The sequence below is a fragment of the Cinclus cinclus genome, chromosome 33 (assembly GCF_963662255.1).
Source record: "Cinclus cinclus chromosome 33, bCinCin1.1, whole genome shotgun sequence".
In the NCBI taxonomy this organism is placed as follows: Eukaryota; Metazoa; Chordata; class Aves; order Passeriformes; family Cinclidae; genus Cinclus; species Cinclus cinclus.
Genome location: NC_085078.1, coordinates 1,275,059 through 1,284,116, shown reverse-complemented (window position 1 = coordinate 1,284,116; position 9,058 = coordinate 1,275,059). Strand labels below are relative to the sequence as shown.

At 58.9% G+C, this 9,058-nt stretch overlaps 1 protein-coding gene across 1 annotated transcript; it reads left to right on the top strand.

Annotated features, from left to right (window-relative positions):
* Window positions 1-1,772: 1,772 nt before the first annotated feature.
* On the top strand, window positions 1,773-6,214 carry LOC134055564 (serine/threonine-protein kinase pim-3-like). Its single transcript, XM_062511968.1, has 8 exons — window positions 1,773-2,302; window positions 2,417-2,759; window positions 2,902-2,952; window positions 3,126-3,492; window positions 4,136-4,315; window positions 4,576-4,673; window positions 5,691-5,824; window positions 6,160-6,214. Exons 1-8 carry the CDS (start codon window positions 1,773-1,775, stop codon window positions 6,212-6,214), a joined length of 1,758 nt encoding a protein of 585 aa, XP_062367952.1.
* Window positions 6,215-9,058: the final 2,844 nt, after the last annotated feature.

The following is a 9,058-nucleotide window of genomic DNA, read 5'->3' as shown; positions in this document are numbered from 1 at the left end:
GGGGCATGACGGGAGCCACAGGCAAAAACAGAAAAGATGGCGCCGACACCAGGCACCGCCCCCAAAGTGCCAAGACCCAGCACTGATTGGTTGTGTGCAGTGATGGGCGGGAGTCTTGGCAAATGGGAGGCACCAGAGGCAGGAGCCCACTCCATCCCCAGTACAGCCCCGTACAAACCCAGTGCCCCTCCAGGTCATCCCAGTACACCCCAGTCCCACCCAATACACCTGGCTTAGTTCCCAGTCCATTCCAGTTCCTCCCCGTATTATCCACAGTAGGCGTCAGTGTCCCCCAGCCATCCCCACAGTGCGCCCTGTGTCCCTAGTTTGTCCCAGTACTTCCAAGTATCAATCCCAGTATGTCCCAGTAGTTTTCAGTGCAACCCCACAGTCCATCCCAGTCCACCCAGATTCCCCCTCAGCATTCCCCATGTTCCCACGTTGACCCACTCCTCCCCAGTATCACTCCCAGTATGTCCCAGCGTTTCCCACAGTGCTCCCAGTGTTCCCCAGTATGTCCCAGTTCTCCCAAATGTTTCCAAGGAAACCTGAACTTCTCACGGTTGCCGTGGCACACAAACGCAGCCGTGGGATCAGTGCAGTGTCCATGGCCCTGTACAGCCCCTGGCAGTGGCCCAGTGCAGGATGCGATGATGATCCTCCCGCAGAGCTGGCCCAGGGCAGGCTCTGCAGTGCTTTTGGTGGCACCTTGGGCAGGCACACTCCTGAGGACTATGTCTGTTTGCAGTGGAGAAAATTAGGAGTTTTAGATTGTTTAAAAAAATTAAAAAGGGAAAACATCTCTTTGCCTGAGCGCAGCCAGTTCTCCAAGCAAAGCAGGTTCCAGATGAGGGAGGACAGACGGGATGGGGCTGGGCAAAGTGGAGCAAGGTTGTCCACACTGGGTCAGACCTCAAGGCACAGCTTCTCTGAGCAGGCCAGACCTGCCGAGGAGAGACCCTGGATCAATATCAACCACACAATGCTCTAATCACCTCTGCTCTAAAATCAGCAGTAATAAAATCCACCCTTTAAAACTCCAATGGATATTTCTCCATAACTGCAGCAGAAAACCTTCCTCATGGACTGCACCAGACCAGAGGGAAATCAAGGCAGAGCCGTGGTTTGTCAGGACTTGCTTGATCCCCGTGAGCCCCGTGGTGCATTTGGTGCTGAGTCCTTGAACCTCAGGGCCTAGGAGGAGATTGCACAAACCCTTCGAGGAGTCCAATTCAGAAGAACCTTTCAGCTGCTGCCCATGCCTGTGCCTTGGGCTGGCCCAGACTCCTTCTGGGGGATGTGTTGCACCTCAGCCCTGCTCTGGGAGAGAAATTCCTTCTCCTTGTTTCCAGTCTGGGCCTCCACAGCTGCCCTTGGTATTAATTGTTTCTTTCTCTGGATATTCTCTGTCAAAAGAGCCATCATCTCTGAAACTGCCCATCAATCCCTCCCAGGGCTCTCCTCTGCTGTCCTCAGTCTCCAGCCCACTGAGCACAGAACTCCTTTCTCCACTCCTTTGACCACTATCAAATGGTCATGTGCTTGAGGCCATGGGCACCTGGACAAGAAGGACAGTTCTTTTCCATAGAAAGGAACGTAGGGAGCCCCAGTGTTTCAAAGGCAGGGAAGAGTCGGCCCTCAGGAAGCCAAGGTAACCTACATAGTCCTGGCAGCTTTTGTCTGGGAGCTATCCTTGTATATATCCAGAATTTCAGAGGCAGTATCCCAATCTTGGCCGCCAATGCCTGTGCTTGAAAGATGTTTTATTCTCCATGGAAAGAAAAGGCTCAGGGGCTGCCCCCGGGGTGCGCGGGGCTTGGCACAGGGCTGAGAAGGCAACGGAAAAACGGAAAAACGGCCATGGGGACAAACGGCCCCAGGGCTTCAGTTGTAGTTGCAGCAGCAGCGGCAGCAGCGGCAGCAGCGGCAGCAGCGGCGAATCAAGCGACTTTGTCAACCCTCTGGATCTCCTCTCCCTCTCCCGCAGTCCCACAGCCTCTCTCAGTCTCCGTTTCCCGGTGTCTCCCTCCTCTCCCAGTCTCCCTCTCCCCGTTCCGAGCCGGCTCATGCCCCCAGCCCGCCCTCGGCCCCGGGCGGGGCTTCCCCGTCCCCGTCCCCGTCCCCGGCCGTCCTGCCGCGGTCTCTCCTCCGCCCGGCTCTGGCTGTACTGGCAGTGGCGCTGCTGGGCGGGGATCAGTGCCTGGTGCGGCATCGCCTCCCTTTGGCTCCGCCTGCCCCGGCCCCGGCCCCGGCCCCGGCCCCGGCCCCGGCCCCGGCCCCGGCCCCGGCCCCGGCCCCGGCCCCGGCCGCAACGTGGGCTCCGACCTCGGCCTCAACGCGGGGTCCGGCCCCGACCCCGGGCCCGGCCGCAGCCCCAGCCCCAACGTGGATCCCAGTCCCGGTCGCGGTCCCGGCGCCGGCTGCTCCCGGAGCCCGCAGAGCGCACACAGGGCGCGGCCGCTCCCGCCGCCTCCGTTGGGGCTTCCCCGGCCCGAGCTCCGCCGCTCGGCAGCGCGGCCGCTGGCCCCGAGCCGCCGCTGTCGCGTTCCAAAGAGCGAACGCCAGGGGCAGCCCGGCCCGGGACGGCTGAGGGGCGCTCGGGGCCCGTGTCTGGCCCCGGGCCGAGCGCTGACAGCCGCGTCTCGCCGGCAGGGAAGGTGGAGCACGGCATTAAGGAGCGCTACCAGCTCGGTTCGCTGATGGGGCGCGGCGGCTTCGGCAGCGTCTGGGCGGCGACGCGGCTCTCGGACGGCGCCCCGGTGAGTGGAGGGGCCGGCGGCGGGCGGAGGAGGAGGGGAAGAGCAGGAGGAGGAGGAGGAGGAGGAGGAGGAGGGGTCGGGGAGGGATGGGGCTCGGCAGGGCGGGCGGCGAGCTAAGCCCTCTGCTCCCCTTGGCTTGCAGGTGGCCATCAAAAGGGTGCCACGGAACCGCGTCCGACACTGGGGTGAGCTGGTGAGTGAGCGGGGGTCAGCGGGAGAAGCCGGGGCGTGCTGGGTGGGCATGAGCCGAGGCCCAGCAGGGTGGACAGCGCGTGTGGGGCCAGCAGAGCATCCCGGGCTGGGTGAGGGCTTCCCGAGCCTTGGCACGGCATCAGCCCCGCTGACGGCATCGTGGTCCTCCTGCAGCCCGACGGCACCAGAGCACCAATGGAGATCGTGCTCCTGGACAAGGTGTCCACTGGCTTCCCTGGTGTTGTCCAGCTGCTGGAGTGGCTTGAGCTCCCCAGCGACATCCTGATGGTGCTGGAGCGCCCGGAGCGGTGTCAGGACCTCCGTCATTTCATTCGGGCACGGGGGTTCCTGTCCGAGGAGGTGGCGCGGCAGCTGTTCCGCCAGGTGCTGGAGGCCGTGCAGCACTGCACCAGCTGCGGAGTCCTGCACAGGGACGTCAAACCAGAGAACATCCTCGTTGACCTGGCCAGCGGGCAGGCAAAACTGATTGATTTTGGCTGTGGCACCTACCTGCAGGACACAGCCTACACTCACTTTGCAGGTGAGCCCACACAGCGCCGTCTTCCCGCTCCCAGCATCTCCTGGCCCAACAGCTCAGGGCCCAGGCTGGCTGTGGGAGCGCGGACTCTCCTTTTTGCTGCCAGTCATGGCACTGAGTCTTCAGCTGAGTTGCTTTCCACTGGGGGCGGCTGGGGGGACAGCTTCCAGCCCTGCTGGCAGCCTTTGCCAGCCGCTGTGCCCAGGACTGGGGCTGGGGCAGCCAGCCTGACAAAAACACCCATGGGTGGGTGTAGTAGGGGAGCAGGGGAGGGGCAGAACCTGCGCACCCGCTGTTTTGGTGTGCAGGTGAGAAAGGGCTTGCACTACTGTGCTCGCCTTGTTTGCCTTGGCCTCATAATTGTTTTTTGGGGCAATGCAGGCAGGGAGGATGGAGACATGGATTTCCCCACCACTGAGTGGGTTTTTCCTTGTCATGCTCAGGCCTTGCTAGGGCTTCTGCTGCCCTCTTGCAGCACCAGTGGCTCCTTTTCCAAGCCCAAGTTTGTACACAAGTCCCAGGTGCTGGCCAGAGGCAAGGGGTCACACCATGTGCCATTGGTGCAGCCCTAGCATGGCCAAGGATTCTGGGGCCAGGCTCTGGGAGCAGCAGCATTCCCCTGATGAACTCCATCTCTGTCCCATAGGAACACGGTCCTACAGCCCCCCGGAATGGACCCGCTTTGGCTGGTACTATGGCAAGCCAGCTACCATCTGGTCCCTGGGCATCCTGCTGCACCAGATGGTCTGTGGGAAGCACCCTTTCAGGAGGGGCCGGAACATCAGCTGGAACCATCAGCTCTCACTGCCACAACGGCTCTCTCAAGGTGAATCCTCATCTCTGGGCACGGGGGGAATGGGAGGCAGTGCTGGGAGACAGCAGTGGGCTCGTGAGCATCCCGCTCTGGCAGCTGCTGAGCACGTGGCACAGGTCCTGCTCTCCTGCTCTCCTCCAAAACAAAGAACTGATGGGAGGCTTTAGGCCCAGCTCTGAGCACACGCAGCATGGCTTGGGCATGGGAATAATGGGGCAAAGCAGACTGCAGCCTCCTCCAAGTGACCGGTGGTTTCTGCTTTCTCTCTCCAGACTGCCAAGATCTGATCAAAAGGTGTTTATCCATGCTCGACATAGAAAGGCCCTCATTAGAAGACCTGCTTTGTGACCCTTGGATGCAGCAAATTCACCTGACGTAGAAGAAGGGAGAGAGCCACAGGCGCACTTTGATGCAGGGCTCTGGTAAGTTCCAGCTCCACACAGGCCTTGGCAATCAGAAGCAAAGAAGCCCAGACTGTTTTGTCCTGCCTGTGCCACTGCACCCAGGTCATCAGATGGGAACACCCAGCCCTTGGGCTGGAGCTGAGCTGCTCTCTGCCCAGCACTGGTGGCCACCATCTGAGCTGGTTTGGCTTGTCCTGGTTCACTGACAGCTGGGGCCCTGGGCAGAACACTGAGAGCCTGGTCTCCCCCCCAGGGAAGGAGAAGGAGCCCCTGGAGAAGCTGTAGCAGGTGGGGCTGCTGCTGCTGGGGACAGCGAGGATGACATCAAGGATGACAACCTCTTCCTCCACCTGGCCACTGGCAAGCTGAAGATGACAGACTTGGATTCTGGCACCTTCTTCAAAGCCAGGCTCCACACAGCAAATTTACAGATGAGTCCAGACCCAGGGGGATGCTCCCAGATTTGGGCATTGCACAGCCTGCCCCGGAAACAAAGGTTCCCCCTTTGCTGGGGAGGATAAAATTGATTCTTCTGTCGTCTGCCAAGCTGCCTTTTGGCAGGACTGGGGGATGGGCTGGGGTGGGTACGAAATGGGAGTTGGCTCCTGGCCCTGCCAACAGCCCCCAGCACCCACCGTGCCCCAGCTGGGGCTGGGGCAGCCAGCTTGACACAAACAAAGCCCCGTGGTGGGAGCAGAGGTGGGGCTCCAGAATTGTGCTTGGCTGCTTTGCTTTGCAGGCAAGGAAGGGCTTGGGCTGCTCCACTGCCCTTGCTTGCTTTGGGATCACCATAACTTTTGCGGCAGCGCAGGGGGAAAGGGAGAAAGCACGGGCTGCTCTCAGCCATGGGTGGCTTTTTCCCTGGCATGTAGGGTTGGGCCTTCCTCAAGCCCTTGATAGAGATAAGATTTTTTACCATTTCTCTTTTCCCCCCCTTTGCACTGTAACCTATTTTCATTATTTTGTTGTTTGTTTCTCTAAAGGAAGTGTTCCAGGTGGGGTCCAGTGTGGATCAGGAGGTGCTTGGGACCAGCTGCGGTGTGGACGGGCCGTGCGCTTGGAGAAGGCTGAGGACATCGTTTGGGACCAGCTTTTCTGCCAGCAGCGATGGCATGAGGTGAGTCCCCGTCTTCTTTGCATGGTGGGATAAGAGCTTTTGGGAAATGGCAGCAAACACCGGAGCATCCTGCTGTGGCAGCTGCTGAGGAGGAGGATGTGCCATGGCTGGCTGCAGGCTGGGCACATGTCCTGCCCTCCTGCTCTGCTGCCCAATGAGGGGCAGCAATGATGGGCAGCTTTGGGCACTGCTCTGGGCATGGCCAGCGTGGCCTGGGCACCGTGGGAGCTGGGACAAGGGTGAGCCTTCAGGAGCCTTCAGCTGACGGGCAATTTCTGGTTTCTCTCCTTGCAGCCGGGCCCTGTGGATGCTGAGGCTGCTCTGGGCTCTGCCAGGGCTCTGCTGCAGCTCAGCACCGGGCCTGAATCAGCTAAAGGAGAAATGGTGTGACCTGCAGCAGAGACTTGCTTGAGCATTTTGGCAACGCAGCTCAAGTTTGCAGAGTGTACACCTCCAAGGGAAAACAAAGTAAACCTGTTCAATACCTTCTGAAATGAAATCCATCTGGAACGACCCCAAATGACATTTTCAGCTTGCACAAGCTGTAGCTCAGCCCTCCTCTGAACAGTTCTCTCCCCCACCTGCCTTTTACTTCACAACTGCTCCCTCCTTTCCCCCACTGAGTTCCCAGCCCATCACAGTGTCCATCACGTTGTTGCCTTCCTTGATGCCCCTCACCACGAGGAACACTGATCCCCAGGCTTAGGATCTCATGCTGTCACTGGCTGAAGAGCAGCAATGTCTCAGAGGTCCAGTGAGATTTTAGTGTCATTCAGAGCTGCTCTCCAGCCCTCAGTTCTCCTCACTGCTGAGTTCCCACTCCCTTTTCCTCGTCCTTCCAGCAGGATGAACTCTGTGAATCCCCCTGAGCTTCCCCACTCTTCCCAGCCCACCCATGCACCTCAGTTAGGCTGAAGCTGAAGCTTCTTTGTCTCCTCTGGCACAGCAGTGCAGTCCCCTGTGCAGGGAGCCCCAGCCCCAGAGCACAGCACACAGCAGTGCAGTGCTGGGCTGGACCAGCTCCCCTCCACCCCTGCCTTGGCTGTCTGTGGCAACTGAATGCTCCCTGTTTGGAGCTGTCATTGCAGGACGGCCCCAGGGCAGAGCCCAGCCGGGCTCCCACTGCATCCCCTGAAGCTTGGGGCAGACACTGGGCCCTGGGCTGAGGTTCGTGGGGAGCACCCAGAGCTGTGGCTTGCAGTCAGTGTTTGCAAGCCTTGTGTTCTCATCTCCTGCAGCCTGTGGGGAAAACAACCTGTGCTGCCAGGCCAGCACTGCCCCTCTGGGCAGGGACAAGGCTGAAGGGCTTTCCCATTTCAGAGCAGCCAGCATTGAGCCTTGGCAGGGCCTGGCAGGGCTGGAGCCAGGTTTGTCTCCCGTCCAGGACTCACTGCTCACCCACCCCCACTGTGCTCACTTACCCATGGACAGAAGGGTCTGTCTATGCCAGGGGCTCTGGGATGTCTCTGTACCCATGGACTGAAGGGTCTCTCTGTGCCAGGGTTTCCATGATGTCTTTGTACCCACGGGTGTAGAATGAACACAGAGACTGAAAAGTGTCAGTCACGTTGCTTTCACACTCCTTCTTTTCTGTACAAGACACATCCATGTACTCCACCATGTATGGCTATATTAAAAGGGTTGGAAAGGATAGAGATTTCCCACCGAGCTCTAACTTTGGCATAACTCACCTTGGAAGCCAGTGGCCGGGGGATTTTTTTCACAACTCTGTGAGTAGGTGTCCAGGAGCTGAAGGGAGCAGCATTTAGAAGCAATTTCATGCCGGATTTCTATGCAGGAAGTGGAGTTGACAACCATCTGCATCTCTGCAGCTGTGCTGGGACTCTCTTCCCTCCACCTCTGCTCACAGGCACTGCCCCTGCAGGGACAGAAAAGGGGGAGGAAGACCTGTCTTGGTCACACAGGGCAGAGCAGGACGCTTTATTGTACCTCAATGCACAGTGATCATGCCTCTTTACTGTCTGCTTAACACAAGCACAGTACCTGCTGATGTAGCAATACTGTGACTAAAGGCATCCCTCTATGGAAAATATTATCAAAAGATAAGAAAAGTAGAACACACCAAATAGAGTAAGAAAAAAGACACTTGGCACAAAGCAGTCTGGGCAGTCTGTAATGAGTTCCATTCTTAAGTTTATACAGACAACAAACAGGCGCTTTATTAATAGTTTCTGGAAAGCACAGAGTTGTTATATTCCTCAGGGCATCCTCAAGCTCAGGCTGTAGAGAAGGGGGGTGCAGTTTTGGAGGCACCACCAAGTAGAGAACCGACAGTGCCAGACCCAGGGATGGGCACCAGGGTGGCACAGGTGACCTTTAGGTTTTGCAGGGCCCAGGCACAGGGGCTGTGCCAGAGCCAGGGCTGAGGTCACACTCTGTGGGCTGAGGCAGATCCCCAGCCAGAAATCCCCCCCTGACCCAGCAGCTCTCCAGTGTGGCCACCAGGCCAGCTTGCCAAGGGAGGCTTGTGGCCATGCCCTGCAGGGAGCTGCTGCTGCCAAGGTGCCTTTGGTGTCTCGGGCTCTCCCTGGCACATGTCCCACCCCGGCACTCTGCTCTTGTGCCCGAGCCCTTTCCTGTGTTGGGGTTGGCTCGAGGCTTTTCCTGCAGCAGGATCTGCTCTGGCCATGGCACAGGAAACGCAGTTCCTCCTGGAGTAGGAGGCTCTGCCTGGAATGGGCTCAAACATCTCCTAGAAGCCTCTGTTAGAAAAGCTCCCAGTGGAAAATGAAGAGTGGGACCATGATGCTTTTGGTTTAAAAATGCTGAAACCTGCTTGCCCAGTTTGATCCCAGTGGCTGCCTGGGGACAAACACCCACTCCCCGATAACCCTCAGGATGGGCACATCCTGCTCGGGGTGAGCACTGAGCTGGGCCCAGGGCCAGGGCATTGCAGAGACACTGTGGGGGGACAAGGGCCTTGGGGAGGTGTGGGCAAGTCCCAGACAGGGACAGTGCTGGAGTGAGAACCTTGTTGGGGATGGGGTTCCTGGCAAGCCCCATGTAGAGCAGCTGTGCAGAGTGGGAGCCAGGTACTCTGGGATGGCACAGTGGCCACAAGTGTGACAGGCTGAGGGTCAGGACAGGAGATATTCCCCTCTGGAATGTGCTCTGGGGCTGGAGACTGGACCAGCTGGGACCTGCAGCGCTGGAAAATGGGGTGGTACGGATGTGGGATGTGCCACACCTGTGTAATTCTCCAAGCCTCAGCCT

What these genes read in the sequence shown, in the direction of transcription:
- LOC134055564 (XM_062511968.1), top strand. Translation starts at nt 1,773, where the DNA reads ATGGAAAGAAAAGGCTCAGGGGCTGCCCCCGGGGTGCGCGGGGCTTGG. An exon ending in AGCCTACACTCACTTTGCAG is followed by an intron (nt 3,493 to 4,135) that starts GTGAGCCCACAC and finishes TCTGTCCCATAG; the next exon opens with GAACACGGTCCTACAGCCCC. An exon ending in CTTGGATGCAGCAAATTCAC is followed by an intron (nt 4,674 to 5,690) that starts CTGACGTAGAAG and finishes GTTTCTCTAAAG; the next exon opens with GAAGTGTTCCAGGTGGGGTC.